General features: G+C 39.6%; 2 protein-coding genes across 2 annotated transcripts; one reads left to right on the top strand and one right to left on the bottom strand.

The window, feature by feature from the left end:
• Positions 1–17641: 17641 nt before the first annotated feature.
• LOC140840687 (uncharacterized) lies at positions 17642–18784 on the bottom strand. Its single transcript, XM_073207859.1, has one exon. The coding sequence runs from the start codon at positions 18782–18784 to the stop codon at positions 17642–17644; it is 1143 nt and encodes a 380-aa protein (XP_073063960.1).
• Positions 18785–20845: 2061 nt separating this feature from the next.
• On the top strand, positions 20846–23336 carry LOC140841218 (ATP synthase subunit epsilon, mitochondrial). Its single transcript, XM_073208484.1, has 2 exons — positions 20846–21102; positions 23126–23336. The coding sequence occupies exons 1-2, from the start codon at positions 20919–20921 to the stop codon at positions 23149–23151; spliced, it is 210 nt and encodes a 69-aa protein (XP_073064585.1). The 5' UTR covers positions 20846–20918; the 3' UTR covers positions 23152–23336.
• Positions 23337–24035: the final 699 nt, after the last annotated feature.

The following is a 24035-nucleotide window of genomic DNA, read 5'->3' as shown; positions in this document are numbered from 1 at the left end:
ACTTTTCCCCCTTCATAACCACAAGCGCACCCTTCACAATTTTCATGATCTCATTCTCGATCCGAGTTTTGCACCCGATGTCATCCAATTGCCCCGAGGACAAAAGATTCTTCGTCAGTACTTTCACATGTCGTATCTCCTGTATGGTGCGAATAGTGCCATAAAACATTTTAATTTTAACAATACCGACCCCAGTGATTTCCAAGGCATGATCAATTCCCATTAATACAGATCTTCCTGAGACTGGTTCATAATGATCAAACGATTCTCTTTGAGACGTCATGTGCCACGTCTCGCTGAATAATATTTCACCACCGTCTGAAGTACTGGACATATTTCCTTGAGAACTTTTCTCGATACTCGTACACTCTTTCTTGAAGTGCCCTTTACCGTCACATTTAAAGCAGTAAATATTTTTCTTCTTACTTCTTGACTTTGATCTACCTCGTCTTTGGCTCCCACTGGAGTCACGGTCCATGAATCTTCCTCTTATCATCGGTAAAGCCTCTGCATGCTTCGAGGTTACCAACCTATATTCCTTATTCTTTCGTCGACTTTCTTCTCTGAGAACCGCAGTTAAGACATCGTCGAATCTTAGAAAGCCCATAAGATATTGTTGGTTATGTTGATGATAAGTTGATCATATGAGTCTGGTATACTTTGAAGTAGAAGCTCCGCACGTTCATTTTCCCCTATTTTTATGTCCCATGGAAGTGAGTTGGGCAAATAGAGTATTTAGTGTGTTGATATGGTCGGTCATCGATGAGGATTCCGCCATCCGAAGAGTATAAAGTCTTCTCTTTAGGAAAATCATGTTATGTAACGACTTGACCTCGTACATCTTTGTCAGAGTATCCCATATAACTTCGGCTGTTTTTATCTCAGAGATACTTGACAAAACTTCGTCTGCTATAGCCAAGTGTAAATTGGCAACAACATTATCATTCATCTCATTCCACTTTTCATCATCCGTAATTTCCACCGGTCTATCTCCAATAGCCGCCAAGCAATTCTCCTTTCTTAAAACTGCGTGTATCTTTATTTTCCACAGTATAAAATTGCTTCCATTGAACTTTGCTATCTCGTACCTTCCCGCCATTATGTCTACAACAATTTTATAGACTGGACAAAATAATCCTACCTTAAATAAAAAATCTCAAAAAATCTTTTCTGATGTGGAAGATCAGTCTAGACTGCAACCACATAGCATACTCAGAATTTTAAGAAATTTTGAACTAGGCTCTGATACCACTTGTTGATCCCACGTGCGAAATTTGAGATAATAAAACACGAAGGTAAAGAATAAACTGGACACAAAGATTTACGTGGAAAACCCCTAAAAATTATTAAGAATGAAAACCACGTGCAAGATGAAAAGAATTCCACTATAATATTTTACGGTGTACAACTCACTCACTGTGTTTTCTTTCTTTTAATACAGGAGAACAAAACACCTTACAAATATTATAGAACTAAGCATTCAAATGCTTATAAGATGAGAGAAAACTCGAAAAAGAGATGATTTCAGAATGAAGAGGGGAGCTCTATTTATAGAGCCCCCTGTCCGTGTGAAAACGCGTATAAAAACGCGTTTTCTCTTCTGCTTCATTTCGTCAATTCCGCGTTTTCCGTCTTCAAATTTTGCTGCTTGCTATTCTCTTCTGCTTCATTCTTTGTCGACACTCACATCTATCCTATTAATAAAGAAAGATAGTAGAATAGTAACTACCTTTTGGTGAAACATTTTTCTTAATTCTAAAACAGTAAAACTACTATTTCACACATTTTTTCTACTCGCTTTTTCACACATTTAACTCTTATAAATATTTAATTTTTTAAACTATTGTTTTCACATAAAATTTGAGGACGTTCCAGACATGAAATCTTGTCAATTTTTTGAATGATCTAATTTCTACGATCAAGCGACGTGAATCTGGATTCGATTGTTAGTCCTAACTACATCAGTAAGCCAAAAAATTAAGAGATTAAATAAAGAATTAGGCGAAAATTGCATAAGAGAAATTCATGAACATCAAAATTAATTGCAATTATTATTAATTTGGTTTACCATTTTTTACCAATAAAAATGAAAATAAAAGCTGAACGAATATGCTAAAAAAACTAAGGGAATTATGCCACTGATAACTGGAAATAAACAAACGAGGATGAACTTGATTAAATGAAATTTGAATTAGTTTTTTGTTGTAGAGTTGTTTGTTGATGAATTCTTTTAAGCGGTTTTAGCAATCTTTCACGATCATAAATCATGGATCGTGGATGAACTTCCTCAGTCGTCCGACCTTCCTCCCAAACCAAGTCCATCGTAGGCTTTGACAATTTGGGTTTTAAAAGCTGACGTGTTTTTCCTGTTGTTTGCTTTTGCAAAATTTGGGCTTTTGTTGAACTTGGGTGCAACAATTGCCGCCAATTTGGCCATTAAGCCAATTTGACTATATCTAAGACTACAATGTCCAATTCATTGTTATTGATCCACAAGTGAGGCTCAATTTAAAATTTCCTTGATGTGAGTACTTACAGAGACATGAAGCTAAGTTGTTTGTAGTAACTTACATTCCTCCGGCCCAAATTGTCAAATTCAAGCATGCACTTCTCAGCCGGCTTTTTTCCTCTAATCACCCTCAAATTTATGCTAATCAATGTAGCCCATTTGGCACAACAAATCATTGCTTTCTTACTCTCTTTTATGATTTTTCGCCAGTTGCCGCTGAATCGTGGATCACTACCTGAACAACATTAAACTTTCAAGCAAATCGCCATCTTCAAACCCCTTCACATCCAGCCACACCATCTCAAAGAGGTAGATTTTGTAGTAGCCTGAATTCCAAATTGGGTAATTAACGGATTAATGGTGATTAAGAAGGTTTAATGTGTAATTTTGACCATGGTCATGATCGGACGGACCGAAGATGGTTCGGTAGCACCGAAGAGTTCGGACGATCCGAAGTGGGTTCGGTGGATCCGATCATGAGGTGTCAAGAGTTGATCGACACGTCAGTTTGCATGCAAGTTCGGATGATCCGAAGTGTAGGTTCGGTGGATCCGATCATGAGGTGTCAAGAGCCGATGGACACGTAGGAGTTCGGACGTTCCGAAGTGTGTTCGGTGGATCCGAACATAGCCTATAAATAGTGCTCGAAATTCCTCATTTTGGATTGCAAATTCTTGAAGTTGTGTCTCCTAGTTGAGAGGTTTGGAAGGTTTCTAGGGTTAGTTGTTGGTCGAGCGATAGCCAAGAGCTGCCAGGATTGGTAGCGTAGCGACGCCTGAGTTACGAGGCAATTGACATCAAAGGGCTGTCGACGGACGAAGGTAAACCCTAAACCTTTGGTATTACTGGTTTTGCTAGTCGAGCATGGTAGTATTGTTCATTGGGTATGCTTTTGATGCGTAGGCTTGTTCTAGACCTGATTAGCGGTGTTGCGTAAGGCTAGGCTTGCTGTGATAGAGGTACGAAAGTACTATCCGAGATATCCTGGTCGAGTATACATTCTTATATGTGTTGCATGATTATGTGGTGCATTGATATATGTCATATAATGCATGCTATTATGTCACGCTGTATGATGCATGTTGCATTTCATGTTGAGCCGTATCTCCTTCGAGATAGCCTTTACTGTTGAGCTGTATCTCTTTCGAGATAAGCTATATCTTGTGGGGCCGCTCAGCCCTGTCTTGTCTTGTGGACGCATGGACACCGAGAGTACACAGTGGCCGACGGGTCCGGAGGGCTTCGGTGATCCGGGACATTTTAGGTCCACGTCTGTTCTTGCAGTGGATGCAGTGACCCAGAGGTAGGACCGCGCGGCACTATCCACTTGGCGCCTCTAGACTGAGCATTTTGAGATCTTTTGTGATTCCTGTTTCTTGACTACCCTGGTATCATATCATAGCATGTGCATTTCATATAGGCTTGTATACTCATGCTTTTGTACTGGGCGTTCTTATTGCTCACGTCCTCGGTTTTGTTTATCTTGGACACCCCATTCCCACGGGGCAGGCCTCAGGTTGGACAGCTCAGGAGGAGGCGGAGGAGGACGTTGACTAGCTGGTTGGTTTAGTTCTTCGGTATCTTTTTGATTCGATATGGTTGTACCGTATATTTCCTTTTAGTTTAGTTGTCCTGGATTTTCGATTGGGTTGTATAACTATCTTTTGGTGACAGTTTTCCGCCTTTAATTCTGATTGTTTTTAATTAAGTTAATCGCATGCTTAGTTCTTGATTAGTAGGTGATTCTGGAACGGGTCACTACATTTATGGTATCAGAGCATGCTTATGATTTTGGGATATAGATTCTGTTTTGGGATTTTCGTGGATCATTTTACCATTTTCCCTATTCTATCTTGTAGCGATGGCTGACCATTTTGGTGATGAGAGTAGTCAGGGAAGTGTAGGTCGTTGGGGTGACCAGGACGATCGTAGGCGTCATCGTGAACATCGTCATCGTCGGGATGGTCCTAGGCGTTTTGATTTGCACCGTTTCATTCAGATGGGGCCTAAGCCTTTAGTTGGCGGGGAGACTCCCGATGATGCTGAGGATTGGTTAGAGCGCATGGAGAGTTGTTTCCGAGCATTCCAGTGCACCGAGGAGCAGAGGATGGAGACCCTTAGTTTTCTTCTCGAGGGCCGTGCGCGCAAGTGGTGGCGATCGACTTCTGCGCCGATAGTTCAGTCCCAGGGTAGGGTGACTTGGGCCGATTTCCGTGCAGCTTTCATGCAGCTGTATTTTCCTCCAGCCCTTCGCCAGGCAAAGACGATTGAGCTCCTGAATCTTAAGCAGGGGAGTATGTCTGTTGATGAATATCAGCAGAAGTTCTTCGAGTTGTTACCCTTTGCCCCTCATATCAGTGGCAGTTCTGAGGCCAAGTATGACCATTTCCTCCAGGGTCTTAACCAGGAGATTTTTGATCGAGTCACTGTCTGTGATAATCCTACTTCGTATGATGGGTTAGTGAACCGGTGTCGCCAGGCAGAGATCAGTCTCCAGCGTGGTAGGGCTATTCTTTCTTCTAGACCTCCGAGTACTTTGAGCCCTCGATCTCAGTCTTTCAAGAAATCTGGTTCGTCTTCTTCTGGATCTGGATCTCGATCTAGCGGTGTTTTCCGTTTTGGTAAGAAGAAGGAATCTTGTGCGCATTGTGGGAAGAACCATCCATCGGAGCAATGCCGATCAGCCGCGGGAGCTTGTTTTCAGTGCGGAGAGATGGGTCATCTCAAGAAGAATTGTCCTCAGTTGCGAGGTGGAGCAGGATCCAGTTCTAGATCTCAGACGACTATTCAGCAGAGGAGGCAGGGTCAGGCAGTGGGTAGTTCGAATCTTCGACCTCGTGCCCAAGGTCAGGTGTTTGCGCTGAACCAGGATCAGGCTGCAGATGAGACCGGGAGAGTCATAGCAGGTACTTTTTGTTTATGCGGTATTCCTGCTTTTGTTCTTATAGATACCGGAGCATCTCATTCATTCATTTCTGCACGATTTGTTAAGCGTCATAAGTTACCGTATGTTTCTCTAGACGTTATTCTTTCTGTTTCTACCCCGATGGGTCATTCGGTTTTAGCCAAGCGTCTAGTGATGGGTTGTCCTTTAGATTTCGAGGGTAACAAATTGACTGCGAATCTTATGATTCTGGAAATGGAAGACTTTGATTGTATTTTGGGTATAGACATTTTGACTACCTACCGAGCTACTGTGGATTGTTACCAGAAGCTTGTTCAGTTTCGTACGACTGAGAGCTCTAGTTGGTTTTTCTATGGTGAGGGAGCGCGACCTCCGATGCCAGTGGTATCTGCTCTGAAAGCCTGTCGTGCTTTAGAGGCGGGCGGGGAAGGCTACCTCATCTATGCGATTGATACATCCACATGTAGTGTTGGTATAGAGGATATTCCAGTGGTTTGTGAATTTCCTGATGTTTTTCCAGATGAGATTCCTGGTTTTCCTCCGGTTAGAGAGGTGGAATTTGGCATTGAGTTAATGCCAGGGACTGCACCGATTTCTCGTGCCCCCTATCGTCTTGCTCCGTCAGAGATGAGAGAATTGAAGCAGCAATTGCAGGATCTTCTTGATAAAGGTTATATTCGTCCGAGTGTTTCACCTTGGGGAGCTCCAGTTTTGTTTGTCAAGAAGAAGGATGGATCGATGCGATTGTGCATTGATTATCGCCAGCTGAATCGTGTGACGATCAAAAACAAGTATCCATTACCTCGTATCGATGATTTGTTCGATCAGCTTCAGGGTACCTCTGTTTACTCCAAGATTGACTTGCGATCGGGTTATCATCAGATGAGAGTTAGAGATGATGATATTTCCAAGACTGCATTTCGTACTCGATATGGGCATTACGAGTTTCTAGTTATGCCATTTGGATTGACGAATGCGCCAGCAGTGTTCATGGATCTGATGAATCGAATCTTTCGAGATTTTCTAGATCAGTTTGTTGTGGTTTTCATCGACGATATCTTGATTTATTCTCACAGTGTGGAAGAGCATATCCAGCACTTGAGGATTGTGTTGCAGATTCTTCGCGAGAAGCAATTGTATGCTAAGCTGAGTAAGTGCGAGTTCTGGATTGATCGTGTAGTATTCCTTGGTCATGTGATTTCCAAGGAAGGAATTTCTGTGGATCCCAGCAAGATTGAGGCAGTGCTGAATTGGTCACGTCCTACGACGGTGGCTGAGATCCATAGTTTTCTAGGTCTGGCAGGGTATTATCGTCGCTTCATCGTGAATTTCTCTCAGGTAGCTAGACCCTTGACGCAACTTACTCGGAAGGATGTTCCATTTGAGTGGTCATCTGAGTGCGAAGATAGTTTCAGAGAACTTCGTCGACTTCTGACTTCTGCACCTGTTTTGGCGTTACCGTCAGGATCTGATGGTTTCAGTGTTTACACCGATGCCTCTTTTCAAGGCTTAGGGTGTGTGTTGACGCAGAATGATCATGTGATCGCTTACGCATCCAGGCAGTTGAAACCTCACGAAGAAAAGTATCCTATTCATGATCTAGAACTAGCTGCTATTGTGTTCGCGCTGAAGATCTGGCGTCATTACTTGTACAGGGTTAAGTTTGAAATTTTTACTGATCATAAGAGTCTGAAGTATCTGTTCACTCAGGCTGAGTTGAACATGAGACAACGTCGTTGGATGGATCTACTTAAAGATTATGACTGCGAGATCAAATACCATCCAGGTTCTGCGAATCTCACAGCCGATGCTCTTAGTCGCAAGGTGAGAGCCTCTGCACTTCAGACCAGTGCTATGATTAGTACTATCCAGGATTGTTGTTCATTGGGATTTAATTTCAAACATCGGAAAGGTATGGAGAGCATTCGTGTTGCTACCATTTTATCTGAGCCAGCTTTGTTCGCTCGGATTCGAGATGCACAGATGTCTGATCTCAAGACTCAGAGATTAGCCCGATTGGTTGGTGGAGATAGCAATTTCCATTATCAGTCTAATGGTCTTCTGTGTTTGTCTAATCGGGTTGTGGTACCAGAGGATGATACTTTGAGGGAAGAGATCTTGGCTCAGGCTCATCGAAGCAAGTTGAGTGTCCATCCAGGAAGCAATAAGATGTATAAAGATTTGAGGACACGATTTTGGTGGAAAGGGATGAAGCACAGTGTTTATCAGTTTGTTTCCAAGTGTCTTGTTTGTCAGCAGGTTAAGGCAGAGCACCGTCGACCTGGAGGATTATTGTTGAATCTACCTATTCCTGAATGGAAGTGGGAGCATATCACGATGGATTTCATTACTCACTTGCCATTGTCTTCGAGGAATAGTGATGCTATTTGGGTAGTGGTGGATCGACTCACCAAATCTGCTCATTTTCTGCCATATAACCGTGATTTCACTTTCGATCGTATGGCTCGATTGTACATTCAAGAGATTGTACGTTTGCATGGGGTACCAGTCAGTATTGATAGTGACAGGGATCCTCGTTTTACCTCACGATTTTGGGGTAGTTTCCAGTCAGCATTGGGCACTTCACTAAGTTTGAGTACGGCTTATCATCCAGAGACCGACGGTCAAACAGAGAGGACTATCCGTACACTTGAGGATATGTTGCGAGCTTGTGTTATGGATTTCGGACCCGCTTGGCAGGATCATTTGCCTTTAATTGAGTTCGCGTACAACAACAGCTATCATCGTAGTATTGGTATGGCACCATTTGAGGCGTTGTATGGGCGACGTTGTCGTACTCCATTATTCTGGGACGAAGTTGGGGAACGACATGTTGAGAGACCGGAGTTAGTCCAGCAGGCTATTGATATAGTTGCAGTAATCAAGAAACGGATTAAGATCGCTCAGGATCGACAGGCTAGTTATGCGAACACCAAGCGGCGACCTCTTTATTTTCAGCCAGGTGAGAAAGTGTTTCTCCGAGTTTCGCCTTTTCGCAGGATTTTGAGATTTGGTCTCAAGGGTAAGCTATCTTCGAGATTTATTGGTCCTTTTGAGATTCTGGAATGTGTGGGAGATTTGGCTTACAGGTTAGCATTACCTCCGTATCTGTCTGGGATTCATGACGTGTTTCACGTATCTTTGTTGAGACGATATGTAGCAGATGAGTCTCACATCTTGCATCCATCTGAAGTTCAACTAAATACGGACTTGTCTTACGTAGAACGACCAGTGCGGATCCTCGATCGCAAAGACAAGGTGTTGCGGAATAAGATCATTCCTCTTGTCTTAGTTCAGTGGCAGCGCAGAGGCACTGAAGAAGCCACTTGGGAGCTAGAGAGTCGTATGCGTTCGGAGCATCCAGAGCTCTTTTGAGTTATACTTTGTTTATGTTTGTGTTTTCAGTTGTAATCGAAATATCAGTTGTATTCAGCAACAATTGAGATTTAATAACAAGGTTGTTACTCCTTTTTGTTCATCCTCTAAACTTGATTTCGAGGACGAAATCTTTTTAAGGGGGGGAGAATGTAGTAGCCTGAATTCCAAATTGGGTAATTAACGGATTAATGGTGATTAAGAAGGTTTAATGTGTAATTTTGACCATGGTCATGATCGGACGGACCGAAGATGGTTCGGTAGCACCGAAGAGTTCGGACGATCCGAAGTGGGTTCGGTGGATCCGATCATGAGGTGTCAAGAGTTGATCGACACGTCAGTTTGCATGCAAGTTCGGATGATCTGAAGTGTAGGTTCGGTGGATCCGATCATGAGGTGTCAAGAGCCGATGGACACGTAGGAGTTCGGACGTTCCGAAGTGTGTTCGGTGGATCCGAACATAGCCTATAAATAGTGCTCGGAATTCCTCATTTTGGATTGCAAATTCTTGAAGTTGTGTCTCCTAGTTGAGAGGTTTGGAAGGTTTCTAGGGTTAGTTGTTGGTCGAGCGATAGCCAAGAGCTGCCAGGATTGGTAGCGTAGCGACGCCTGAGTTACGAGGCAATTGACATCAAAGGACTGTCGACGGACGAAGGTAAACCCTAAACCTTTGGTATTACTGGTTTTGCTAGTCGAGCATGGTAGTATTGTTCATTAGGTATGCTTTTGATGCGTAGGCTTGTTCTAGACCTGATTAGCGGTGTTGCGTAAGGCTAGGCTTGCTGTGATAGAGGTACGAAAGTACTATCCGAGATATCCTGGTCGAGTATACATTCTTATATGTGTTGCATGATTATGTGGTGCATTGATATATGTCATATAATGCATGCTATTATGTCACGCTGTATGATGCATGTTGCATTTCATGTTGAGCCGTATCTCCTTCGAGATAGCCTTTACTGTTGAGCTGTATCTCTTTCGAGATAAGCTATATCTTGTGGGGCCGCTCAGCCCTGTCTTGTCTTGTGGACGCATGGACACCGAGAGTACACAGTGGCCGACGGGTCCGGAGGGCTTCGGTGATCCGGGACATTTTAGGTCCACGTCTGTTCTTGCAGTAGATGCAGTGACCCAGAGGTAGGACCGCGCGGCACTATCCACTTGGCGCCTCTAGACTGAGCATTTTGAGATCTTTTGTGATTCCTGTTTCTTGACTACCCTGGTATCATATCATAGCATGTGCATTTCATATAGGCTTGTATACTCATGCTTTTGTACTGGGCGTTCTTATCGCTCACGTCCTCGGTTTTGTTTATCTTGGACACCCCATTCCCACGGGGCAGGCCTCAGGTTGGACAGCTCAGGAGGAGGCGGAGGAGGACGTTGAGTAGCTGGTTGGTTTAGTTCTTCGGTATCTTTTTGATTCGATATGGTTGTACCGTATATTTCCTTTTAGTTTAGTTGTCCTGGATTTTCGATTGGGTTGTATAACTATCTTTTGGTGACAGTTTTTCCGCCTTTAATTCTGATTGTTTTTAATTAAGTTAATCGCATGCTTAGTTCTTGATTAGTAGGTGATTCTGGAACGGGTCACTACAGATTTCAACGTTTTTATTTTTATTTTTCATGACACAAATGCTTTACGATTTCTCCTGCTCTCATGCTATGCACCCAAGGTGTTTGAGATTTTGTATGAATAGGGTTTGTGTGTTCAATATTTTCCTTGTGGTTCACCTTGGATCTTCATCAATTCATTAACTTTGAAACTTGAATCTAAAGAGCTTAAGTTTCTGCTTAACTTCAATTTTTTTTGAGTTGAATTTCATTTGCATTTCTTTGATTTTGCAAGCATGTGTACAGAGAATGTAAAGTAATAAATTTAAGAAAACTCATACCAAGATATCCACTACTTTCCTCAAGCTCATGACATACTATGCTATTTCATGACAATGTCTCTGAAAATAATGAACTTTATCATCAATTTTTTTTGATCTTCTATCCAAATATTGCTTGGTAGATGTTTTTTTCCACTTTGTTATGTTGCTTTACTATTTTAGCATTAATAGTTTGTTGATTACCACACCATTATTTCTCACCTGGTTCTCAATTATTCTGTATGAATGGCTAGAAAGATAAATGTTAGGATCTGAGAATTTCAAAGGTCATTTTTAAGGGAGAAGCTTGTCTCATGGAGATATACTAGCCAATTTCAAGGAAATGATCAATCTTAGATGAAATCTTTTCCATTGCCTGAGCACATACATATTAGGCATGCTTAACGGATCGGTTCGGGCCGGAACCGACCCGGAACCGGTCCGATAAACCCGGAACCGGATCCGATATGTGAGAACCGGACCCGAAACCAAGTATAATCCATTAATATGTGGGTTTACCCGGTTCAGTATTATCTGAACCGGTTCAACCGGTTCCGGATCCGTTTTCGAACCGGTTCCGGGCCGTATCCGGAATCGACCCGGAACCGGACCCATACCCGGCAATCGAATTTTTAAAAATAAAAAATAAAAAAAGGCCTTTGGCCCAAAGGCTGCAAATGCAGCAGGCCAGCAGCCAACGGCTGCATTTGAACGGCTACTGAAATGTGCCATTTTTTTTTCAATTTTGGGGGCCAAATTGCAATTATTATTTTTTTTAAACCCTCAAAATCATCTATAAATACAAGTCATGTAAGGCCCGAGAATTGGATTATCGTAATCTGAAATGATTTGAGTATATTACCGTAATCTGGAATTAATCTGAAATGATATATTGAGTAATTACGGTAAATATAAATGAAACGGATCGGACCGGGAAAGACGAAAGAAAATCGAAATGGAAGGGCTGGGTGTGCGTGACCCGAAGGTCTCGCGCATATGCGCGGAAAGTGTGCGCGCATATGCGCGAGCCATGCGAATGTTCAACAGCGAGTCCAGAGAAGTTCGCGCACATGCGCGAGTGTAAGCGCGCACATGCGCGGGAGGTCCAGAACCTTGGGCGCATATGCGCCGAGATGGACGCGCATATGCGCGGGTGATCGATGGCACGAGGCAGTAGGTCTCACGCATATGCGCGAGTAGTCCAGTAGCCCGGACAGTACTTCCGGCGCATATGCGCCAGTCATGCAGAACGTAAACTTGCCACTTGTCTTGTGAGGTGCGATGTGTATATATATATACATATACATACAAACGTTTATTCAGCATTGTAAGAAGAAAACCGAGGGAAGCTCTAGATAACAGGTGTTAGATTTTGAATCCGACTTCGGTACTGAGTTCCTATCAACGTAGGCTACAACTGGACGTAAGTTTTGCTACGTTTTAACATGTTTTGAAATTACGATATTGTCAGAATTGAATAGGATTCATATATGATGTTCTTGACATGTTAGACATCGTAGAATCGAAGTCAGATTGAGAAACAGACTGATTATGTAATTTTCATGATTTCTGGAATCGATTTGACTGAGAATTCATATCAGATATGTATTGTTATTGAGATTATGACTGGTATCGATACTGATTAGGTATTCTGGTATTATATCTGTGATGTTTGGACTGACGGGGTTATCGAGACTGTATTGGTATACCGTCGAAACATCAGTTGATTGATATTGAACAGATTCGGTAGTGATTTTGATTATATCGTGATATCGTCGATATGGATTAGATTGTATCTCAAGTGACATCGATCAGATTATGTGTTTTGATTTGAGTATTGATCAGAACATGTTCTGAATTGAATTGTTTATTGATATTAAATCTGTTTGATATTGTGATTACCAGATTGAGAATGGACCGAGATAGAGTCGAGACTTCTTCTTCTTCTGAGCGAGAAGATAAAGGTATAAATTAATGTTGAGTTGGGATTGCACAACTCGAGTGAGGTTTGACTTGAGTTTCCCTAAATCACATACTTTACTTATTGCATTGATATTTTGCATTGAGTTGATTGATATACTTGTTCTCTTGAATTATAGATAACAGGTGTTAGACGAGTAATCTTGTGACAGAAGTGCCTGATAGTGGTAGGAATACCACGGGCACATTGCACGATGTCATGAGATATTGTATTGGCGGAAGTGCCATAGTCTGTCAATGGATAATTGGCTATCGATGTGGATAGAATTGTAGCTCCTTCTATTACTGGTGATCAGTATTGTATCGATGTGGATAGAATTATAACTTCTTCTATTACTGTTGATCGATGTTATATCGATGTGGATAGAATTGGAGTTCTTCTATTACTGGTGATCGATACTATACTGATGTGGATAGAAACAGAGCTTCTTCTATTACTGGTGATCGATACTATATCGACGTGGATAGAACTGGAGTCTTTTCTATTACTGTTGGTCGATATGGAATGCCAATGTCTGGAAACCGGGATCCCTAGGCTAGGATTGAGTCTAGTCTAAAACGCAGAGTCACGAGTTTGAGTGACAGTTATATCGATTGATATTGATGGATGTTGAATTATGTTCCTGATGTTGGTACATGTTTAGAATGGAATTTATTCTTGATATTGAATTATGTTCCGGAGTAGGGGACATGTATAGAATATGATTTATTCTTGTTATGGATTTATATCATGATTTTGATATATGATATGATTTTTGATATATGCTTTTATATTGTTTATATGATAGCATGTATACATGATTTATATTGGGATATTTATATCTCACCGGAGTTATCCGGCTATTGTCTTGTTTTGTATGTGTGCATGGCAACAGGTGGGCTAGGATCAGGGTCAAGAAGAGAACGAGGCTGGACTAGATAGCGTGGAGATCCGGGCTTTGAAGCAACTTAGGATTCAGCACTGACTTGTAGTTGAACCTAGTCGGATTATTGTAGATTATACAATAATTGTATGTTATGTTTAATATGTAATTTGAATTTAATTACATTACGTTTCCGCTGTATAATTTAAGGAAAAAAATTTAGACCCTGTTTATACTAATTGATTAATTAGTCGTAATTATGATTTAGAACGTGATTAGCGTCCGGGTCCCCACAAGTCATTTCTTATATTTCACATATCAATTTTTTCTCAACTTCTCATTTATCTACAATCGATATATTTCTTTGCTATCATTTTCCAAATATATTCAATAATTGTGTTATAATTTTATCTATAATCCGTATTATTTTTATAGGCTATTTATTTATTATTTCGCAATTTACTCAAATAAATAATTCAAATTTCAATGGCATTTTCTTCAAACCGTCGTGGTGGTGGCGGCGAATACGCTCCCGATTTTGGTGAACATTTTGGCTATATCCCCGACTTTGATGAAGTCGAACCTAGCCACGAGGATGAAGAAGCCATGGAACTCCCCAACAAAGATGTAGGGACGCCATCGTCTACTCGAGCAAGCAAAAACAATGTCAACGGGTGGTGGTTCCGGTGGTACCGGTATTTTGAAAAAACATTTAGTTAAGGTACATAAACTTGACACTGATACGCTACAACCATTCGGTAGGGAACCAATACAACAACAAATTAATCCTTTTAGTGGTAAAACTTTTACAATTACAAAAGAAATTTCACGGAAAGTCATCGTAAAGTTTGTTACCAAATGTTGTCAACCTTTTATAATAGTTAAACAAGAAGGTTTTGTGGAATTTACTAGTACTATTCAACCTGGTTTTCACAATAATTCTAGGCACACACTTAAGAAATATTGTTTTGATATTTACAAAGAATATAAAGAAACACCAAAATCGCATCTTTCAAATATTTCTTGTCGAGTTAGTTTGACAACTGATATTTGGACTAATTTAAAATATGAATCATATCTTGTTGTTACATGTAATTGGATTGACGAAACTTGGACAATGCAAAAAAAATTTTAGCGCTAGATCATTTAGAATCGTCTCACAACGCATACACTATAGCTAGATATTTTTTAAATGTTGTTAAGATTTATGGCATACAAAATAAAATAATTTCGATAATGCGAGTGCCAATACTCTTGCAATTAAATATCTTAAAGATTCACTAAAACCAATTTTAAAAGGTAATTTGCTTCATGTTAGATGTGCGTGTCATATTATCAATTTATGTGTTAAATGTGCCTGCGATGAGCAAATGTCCACTGTAATAGAAAAATTCAAATTATGTGGTAAATTATTACGTGAAAGAAGATATGGACGTGACTGGAAAACACTAGTCGAATCAACCGGAATTAAATTTAAAAAATTTCCTCTTCCTATTGAAACTAGATGGAATTCTTTATATCACTTGCTTCATACTTTATTATGTTTTCAAGATTTAGTTACTCCATATTATAATAATATTACAACACAATGTTTAATGCTAAGTGACGATGATTGGAATATTTTGAGTAAATGTGTATATTTGTTAGAAATTTTAAAAAAGCAACCGAAAAATTTTCTGGCATTAACTACCCTACTTCAACCATGTTTCTACCTTTGCTTTTCAATATGTTTTATTGAATATCGCGATGATTCTGTTATGCGTGATTTTGTTTCAAATATGGAAAACAAATTTTTAAAATATTGGGAAACTATCCCAATTGTGCATGGTTTAGCCACATTACTTGATCCTACTCAAAATCAAGGAGGATTAGACGTGTTTTATTTGAATATTATGCTAAATTTTTTGGGAAGAATGTTGACGATCAAAAGAAGTCAATCATGCATTCTCTCCAAGAATTGTTTGATTTGTATGCTAGTGAACAATGTGATGAACCGAGTGCGCAGCCGGAGGATATGCCGACATATAAGAGCAAAAGTGGAGAACTGAATTTCTTTCAAAGTTTGAAACAACAAAAGTTCAAAGGAAAATCGGTGACAACAACCAATTACAATGAGATCCAAATTTATCTAAGTCAATATATTGAGACTACGGCTAATTTCGATGTTCTTGATTGGTGAAAAATAAATTCTAAACTTTATCCAGTGTTATCTGCAATTGCAAGAGATGTCCTACCCATTCAAAGTTCAAGTGTTGCTTCTGAATCAGCTTTTTCAGTATGTGGAAGGATCATTGGTGACCAAAGAACTAATTTAAAGCCAAAAACACTTTCCATGCTAACGTGCCTACAAGATTGGTTTGCAGTAGAAAAAACGAATAGGACCTCTGGCGCGATCGACGAATTCCAAAGCTTAAGTTCCGATGAAGATCCAGAATATTCAAAATATATTTTAATAAATCGTGATGAATTTTAGATGTTCAATTGTAAAAATAAATGTTTAAGTTATTCTGTTAAATTTTTTTTATGTAATCACAATTATTTGCAATCAAAATACTAAATAAAAAATTGTCCATTAATATTACTAATTTTAATTATATAGTAAAAATAATAAATTAGAGTTCGGAACCGGTTTGACCTGAAACGGAACCGGTTTATTAGAAGCCGAACCGGTCTTGGTTTGGATTGGTTCCAAATATTTGAACTTGGAACCAGAACTGGTTCCTAACCGGTATGGACCGGTTCCAAACTCACCGGACCCAGAACCGGTAGTAACCGGTCCGAAACCGGTCCGGTGGAACCGATAAGCATGCCTAATACATATGCAATGCCACACACATTATGAAGAATTTAAAAACATAGACTAGGAATAGTAGTCGTATTTTTTGCACATGTTTTTCATGGTTTGACAAGTGTTTTTCTGATTTGTAGACTTGGAAATGTGGCTTGAAAGCCAAACTTCATTATTGGAAATATATTGTTAACATTATGCATGTTACTTGGGATTTGTTTACTTATTGTATTTTCGGCATATCACATTTACAAAGGAAACTCTGCTTAAATTTTCTTAAAAACTAAAAAAACAGCTAACAAGCCTATTTTTTAACATTTTATACAACATTTCAATCAACACAACTTGTTAAAAACCACTTGATTTTTGTTACCAAATCGATAGTTAAGAAACACCTTTTTAACAACATTCTCTAATGCTTCAAGGTGTGCAACAATGGACTTAACTTTACAATTAATTTGGCCAACAAAACCAAGAAATCTAGGTCCGCTGCTCGCCTCTCATTGTTTTGCTCATCATAGAATATTACTCGGGTGGTCTTTTCGCCGATCTCTGCCTGAAGCACTGCCTCATTTCTATAAACCAGGCTGAAAGACGTCTCCCCCATGCCAATCTTCGGAGTAGTCCTTTATGACCAAATCACACTGGGGAGTTCCTCCACCCAATTACCTTTTGTGTTCCCAAGTCGGGTTTTAAGGCTCTGCACCAAGGACCTGTTGGTGACCTCCACTTGGCCATTGCACTGAGGGTAAGCCGCAGAGGTGAAGTGTTGCTGGATTTTCATTTCCTTGCACCAGGCTTGGATTCGACTTCCTTGAAACTGTCTTCCATTGTCAGATATCAACTTCCTCGGGACCTCAAACCTGCAGACAATGTTCTTCCAGAGAAATTTGAGTACCTCACTTTCAGTTATCTTAGCTAAAGTCACATCTTCCACCCATTTTGAAAAATAATCAATGGCAACAAGCAAGAACTTCTTTTGGGCTGGGACCATGGGAAAAAGTCCCACAATATCGATTCCCCACTGATCAAATGGGCAGGCTGCCACAATACTCTTCCTTAGTGCGGCCGGTTGATATTGGAGCTTAGCATGACGTTGGCAACTATTGCACGAGGTGACAATAGCTATGGCGTCTTTTAACATAGTTGGCCAGAAATAACCGGCTAGAAGTGCCTTTCGTGCCAAGAAGTAATATCCCAAGTGATTTCCGCAACAGACTTCGTGAATCTCTCTTAGCACGTAGTTAGATTGCTTGGGACCCAAGCACTTGAGAAGAGGTTGAGAGAGTGACCTCTTGTAGAGAGCTCCATCGACAAGTATAAATCAAAGGCTCTTTCGCTTCATCATTATGCTTTTTTTGGATCTCTGGGGAGCTCTCCATTTTTCATGTATCCTAATAACTCAGTGCACCAGTCATGATCTTTGGGTTCGGGAGATGGGGAGTTCAAAGAAGTACTTAGTTTCACTTGGATTACCACATATCTTGATTTCCAACTGTGAAGCGAGCTTGCCATTTTTGCAATGGTGTCGGCTCCCTCATTCTCCTCCCTAGGGATTTGCTTAAACACAAGTTCCGTAAAGAGTTCTTTGGCCGCCTCTACTTCCCTTACGTATTCTATCAATCTCTCATTCTTGATATCATAAGATCCATTCATTTGATGGGCCACCAACTGAGAATCAGAAAATATGTGAACCCGGGCTGCTCCGACCTGCCAAGCTGCCCTTAGACATGCTAAAACCGCTTCATACTCTGCCTCGTTGTTGGATTCCCTGAAGTCTAACCTTACAGCCAACTTTAGTTCATCCCTTTTTGGAGAGATTAGTAACACTCCCACTCCGCTGCCTTCTTTGGTGGACGAGCCATCCACAGAGGCCTTCCAAAGGTCTTCCACCTCGACATGCTGCGTCTCAGCTAGGAAATCAGCCAAGGCCTGCGCTTTGATTGAGGTCTGGGGTCCATATTGAATGTCATATTCTCCCAGTTCAGTGGTCCACTTAACCAACCTTCCCGAGATATCAGCATGAGTCATTATTTTCCCGAGTGGGCTGTTAGTGAGGACCATAATGGGGTGAGATAAAAAGTATGGTTTTAGCCTTCGAGCCGTGGTGACCAAAGCTAGAGCAAGTTTTCCTACCACAGCATATCTGAGCTCCGCTCCTTTGAGTACGTGAGAGATGTAATACACGGGACTCTGTTCGGTGCCTTTCTGTCTGATCAAGACTGAGCTTACAGCAATTTCAGTGGCCGAGAAAAAAACATATAACTGCTCTCCTGGAGCTGGCTTGGCTAGTATTGGGAGCTCAGCTAAATACTTCTTTAAATCATCGAATGCCTTCATACATTCTTCATCCCACTCAAACTTCTTAGCTTTCCTGAGAAGTAGGAAGAAAGGCAGACTTCGGTGTGCTGCTCTTGAAATGAATCGCGATAAAGCTGCGATTCTCCCGGCAAGCTTCTGGACCTCCTGTTGATTCCCTGGAGGTGACATAGATTGAATGCCTTTTACTTTCTCGGGGTTGGCCTCAATTCATCTTTCCGTTACCATATATCCCATAAACTTTCCGCTCCTGACCTCGAAGGTGCACTTCTGGGGGTTCAGCTTCAACCCATAAGATCTTAGTGTGGCAAAAGTCTCTTGGAGGTCAGCTATGAGGTCTGCTGGACTCTTGGACTTCACCAAAATATCATCTACGTAAACCTCTACGTTTTTTCCCACTTGAGCTGAGAAAACCTTGTCCACGAGCCTTTGGTAAGTAGCCCCCGCATTCTTTAATCTGAAAGGCATCACCACGTAACAGAACATCCCCGTAGAGGTGATGAAGCTTACTTTATGCTATCTTCCTCCGCTAATGGTATCTGATGGTATCCTCGATAAGCATCCATTAAGCATAGATATTGATGACCTGCGGTGGAGTCAACCAGCTGATCAATCATTGGAAATGGATAGCAATCTTTTGTGCAGGCCTTGTTAAGATCTCTGAAATCGACGCACATCCTCCACTTTCCCGAGCTCTTAGGGACCAGGACCACATTTGATTACCATGTTGGGAAAAGACCTCCCGTATGTGTCCTGCCCTAAGAAGCTCATCCACCTGCTCTTTTAATATCTTGTCTTTTTCAGGGCCAAATTTTCTTTTTTTGTTTGACTGGTCGAGTCTCAAGAAGTATATTGAGGCGGTGCTGCATGATCTTTGGACTAACCCCCTGAAGCTCTTGCGGGGACCAGGCAAATACTATGTTGGATGTCACAATGGTTCTTTCCTTGTTGGGTAATTGCAACATTTGGGCTTCAACAAGTCCTAGATCAGAACTTACAAGAGTCCAGAGCTTTGCCAGGAAGCCTTGTCCAGAGGAAGCGAAAATGGTGGCATAGCAGCCTTGTTCTCCGTACAACCTTATACCAATCTTTTCTAATCAAAATACGGTGATAAGCACACAACTGTTGGCCCAATCTATCTATCCGACTGATGGATTTGCTTGTGCTTTCCCAAAAGGTTCACAGTTAGTAGCTGACGTCTCTCTCGTACATGGATTGAGCTAATGGATAGTGGCCGAATATTTGAAATCGAGGGGCAGTGGAATATGAAAAGCCCTTCAAATAGTAATGATCTAGATGGCATAAGTGGCTTGACTAGAATTTCGTTGGCAAATTTTGAACTACTCTTTGCAATCACAGGGAGTATCACAACAACTTTTCTTGCCATTTTTGTCATGAAATTTCTGTGCAATAATAGAGATTTTGTCAAGAGGATTTGGGGCTCTAGCACTACAGTTTGGTCAAAAGTTGTTGCAATTTGCAAGAAGCAAATTATGTATGTTCATACATGGAGCACATAGTTTCCCATTTTACCAGATGATCAAATCAGTGGAATGCAATTTTTGGCTGTATTGCAAGCTCTGTAGTTTACTACTACTTTAAAAATCTATATTAATCTGAAAACCGATATTTCCATGACATATTTTGTTGCTAAATTGCATATAGTGATAAAGTTTGTTAAGTATACTTCTTATAGTTCATGTTGATATGTATTTTTTTTATATTTAATGTGTGTTAATAAATGATAATAGTAATATAATGAATTAAAATATTGAAGAGTAGTGGTTCCAAAAATAATAATAATAGGCAAAATATCAATTTTAATACAATATATATTGGTATGTGATAATTTTAGTCCTATTTGTTTCATTAAATCAATTATAATCTTATAATTATATTCTTTTGATCAATTTTGTCGTTTAGTCAAAATCATATAAATAACTGACTAATATCTTTGTTAAAATTTATAATTATATTGTCAAATACACGTGTATATCTCGAGAAATTTTTTTAACCATGTACTTACAAAAACTTAACAATAAAATTGGTCTTTAATTACTTTATTTTTGAAAAAATAACTAAAATTGATCAAAAGAATATAAATACATTATAATTAGTTAAAGAAAACATTTTGGCAACAAAATAAGAAAATTCAGAAATTGGACATACGAGTCGACAGGCCCAGAAAAGATAGCCCAAAAGAAGGTGCAAATGGAGCAAAAAAAGGCCCACAGACAAACTGTGCGACGAGGTGAGATCTATAGCAGAAGGCAAGGAGAAAAAAGAAAGAGGAGCGGAGGAAGGTATGGCGTCGAACGCGGCGGTGCCGTTTTGGAGATCTGCGGGGATGACTTACATCACTTACTCTAATCTCTGCGCTAATTTGGTGAGACAGTGTCTCAAAGAACCTTACAAATCTGAAGCCTTGAACCGAGAGAAGGTCCATTTCTCTGTTTCCCAATGGGTTGACGGGAAACCCCAGAAGCCAAGTAATTTCTTTTTTTCATTTTATATATTTTGCTTTTTTTTTATTCTTATTATTATTTTGTGTTGTTATCGTTGATTTATCTGTCTCTTCGTCTATCAATTGTAATTTATTGCTTAGGTTTTTATTTGTTATTGTGGAATTGATCTTTGTGCTTTTGATTGATTGGAAGCTTTAGTGTGTGCTAATTTTTATGTTGACTTGAACCGGATTAAAGTTGTGGATAATGATGTGCTGTGGAACATGATATCTAAATCAGAAAAGTTCTGTTTAAAGGCTGTACTTATCGCTGAATCTATTTTGAAGCTACACAAACATGTAAAAAGATGAGTGCTTCAGTTTGTATTTTGCTAAAATTATATCATTCTTTACTGAATGTGAAAAATGTTATGATTGATGATTCATTTTATTGAGTATTACAGACACATTGAATATGTTTATTATGTTTATCAAATGTGAGTGACTTTGCCTTTAGGGGGTATGGTACTCCTTGATAGAAGTTTATCTTGTCTTGGGTTTTTGTTTTTGATTATTTTGGATCAATGTATGTCTTTTGAATAGAGACTTATGGTTTGTGGTACTCCTGATTCCTCACTGACCGGCCGTGTTAATGTTTGTTGCTTTCTTCAAGTTCCCCTATTTATTATTTATGCTGATATGGATTTGTCCTGATATGAGCATTACAATACATTCTTTCTGGGAAATGATAAGTTGTTCTGAAAATGGTTTGGTTGTGAGATTATTCAGATATTGGGACGTTGTTGATGGGTCATCGAGTGGATTTAGAAAGATATATTGGCTTTGGTCGAAACTGTAAAATGGTTTAGCCATGGAAGTGGAAAATAGATAATGTATGTGTTGATGTAGTCTTTGATATTCTGTGATGCACTCAATTCCCTCATCTTGTTTAAATGGTTAGAAGAGTTTTTTGTATTGTTGTTAGATTCTTACATGGGCTTTATTTAAATTTTAAAAAAACTATTTATCAACTAGATTGCGTGGTTCCGATTCTTCCAGGAATGAATCATCTCAACTTTTTTTTATTAAAACAAATTTGGTTCCCTTATCACATTTACTGTGGCTTCTGATCATTTACTTTCTATGTGCAAAGTGCTTACCAATAGACATCTTTTTCTCTCTTTGTTAACAATACAACTACATGTTTGAAGACTGTTTGACAAGGCCGTGATGAACATGTGCTCACACGAGCGACAACTATGTCTTCTCAATAGAAGTTTACTATTTACACTTTGGCAGCATTTCCATGCTTTCTAAGACTACGTGGGAAGGATTGTAAAAGGGGTTAAAAATCTTTAAAGCGGATTCTTTGTCGAAGTCAATCTGTTTGGTTTGTGGGAGTGATTCCCATCTCTCCACCTCTTATCCCTCAGTATACAGCTTGTCTTTGTCTTTGCTTATTTCCAGTTCTGTCTCTAATTATTTTAGTGAACCAATGTCTCAATTGTTATGAAGTTTTACTCACTTTCAACATTCAAAAAATACACCAAGTTAAAACCCTTCTTCCTCGGAACACCAATGTCACATATAGTCATCTTCTAAATACTGATTATGATTTTAATTGTTTTGATACTGGTGAACTTGGATTTTGTAGGACACAACTATTAGAGGGCATACTAATCCGAAGTATGATCTCTCAGGTGTCTTACAAAGTCTGTGGTTACAAATCCCAATACATGTACTTATTGGTTTGAAAAGGCAAGTGAACCTGCCTTTTTTTTCAAAAAAAATAAAACTATTGTCTACTAAAATTAGAAGATGCTCCCGGGGTTGAGCCACTGCAGATTAGAATAGGTAGAAACTATAGACAATTTCATACCGAATATTGTTTTTTTTTTTGGTTGGCGAGTTTTCTCTCGTCGATCCAATTCTGTCTGCTTCAGTGTTACTGTTTCACCGTGGATTGAATGAGGATGCAAGTTTGATGTCTACTCTACTATGGTTTATTTTAACCCTCTTTCATTTATTCATTTGCAGTTCTAGTCTAAACGTTTATTTTACTTTTGCAGCTCTGCGCACAGATACTCCTGAATGAGGTGACATTGACGATCACTGTTACAACCAGAATATATTTTTCATTTATGTCCTGCCTACAAACTGTGTTGGTATAGACTATGTTTGATCATTTAAGTTTGGATCAAAATATCAGTAACAATAAAGAAACTGCATTTGTTTTTCAGCTGTGATGAATGATGAGACTCATGAGTTGCTTATTAATAATTCAATGCCAACAAAATGGTAGTCATGTAATGTAAAAGCTGCACATCAATTTTGGGGTTCTTTTGGAATGAACTTCAATCCTTCTCACTTGGTTTTGTTGCTATAACCATCATTTTGTTTTTTTGGGCGTGTTTTCAAGTCACTCGACAATCTACATATCATGTCCGACTATAAATAAACTACCCTATTTACTGGTACATGTCCCATTGCAGATCCAAGGGACAAATGATCCAATTTTATTTTTATTTTTTTCATGTGCATGTATTGCTGTCCTTAGTTTTTATTACAATTTCTGAAATGCATTAAAGTTGTATTGAGGTGGAAGAATATTTTATTTGGAGAAGGAATTTGATTTGAAAAAAGATGTATTTGAAATTTTCATTATTACTATTGTTGGTGGATAGAAGTTCCTACTGTCTTTCTCTATTCGTCTATTGACTCTGTAGCATGTAATCCCATTCTTGATGAGTTTTCTATCTATATTTATGTACTAGTAATAAATATTACGTATGTCACGGGTCAGGTTCATGATCTAACTGGATCGCGGCGAATACGACATATGGATCCTTCATCGTTTTAACAGCTTGCATCTTGGATCTTAACAAAGTCGACCGAGGAGATGAAAAACATGCTAAACTAAATACAGGAAAATAATTTTTTTTGTCAATTAAATTTTTGTATTTTGGGTTTTGGTTCACT

The sequence above is a fragment of the Primulina eburnea genome, chromosome 9 (genome assembly GCF_022965805.1).
Source record: "Primulina eburnea isolate SZY01 chromosome 9, ASM2296580v1, whole genome shotgun sequence".
Lineage (NCBI taxonomy): Eukaryota > Viridiplantae > Streptophyta > Magnoliopsida > Lamiales > Gesneriaceae > Primulina > Primulina eburnea.
The sequence above is the reverse complement of the archived record's forward strand: the minus strand, read 5'-3'. Positions and strand labels throughout refer to the sequence as shown.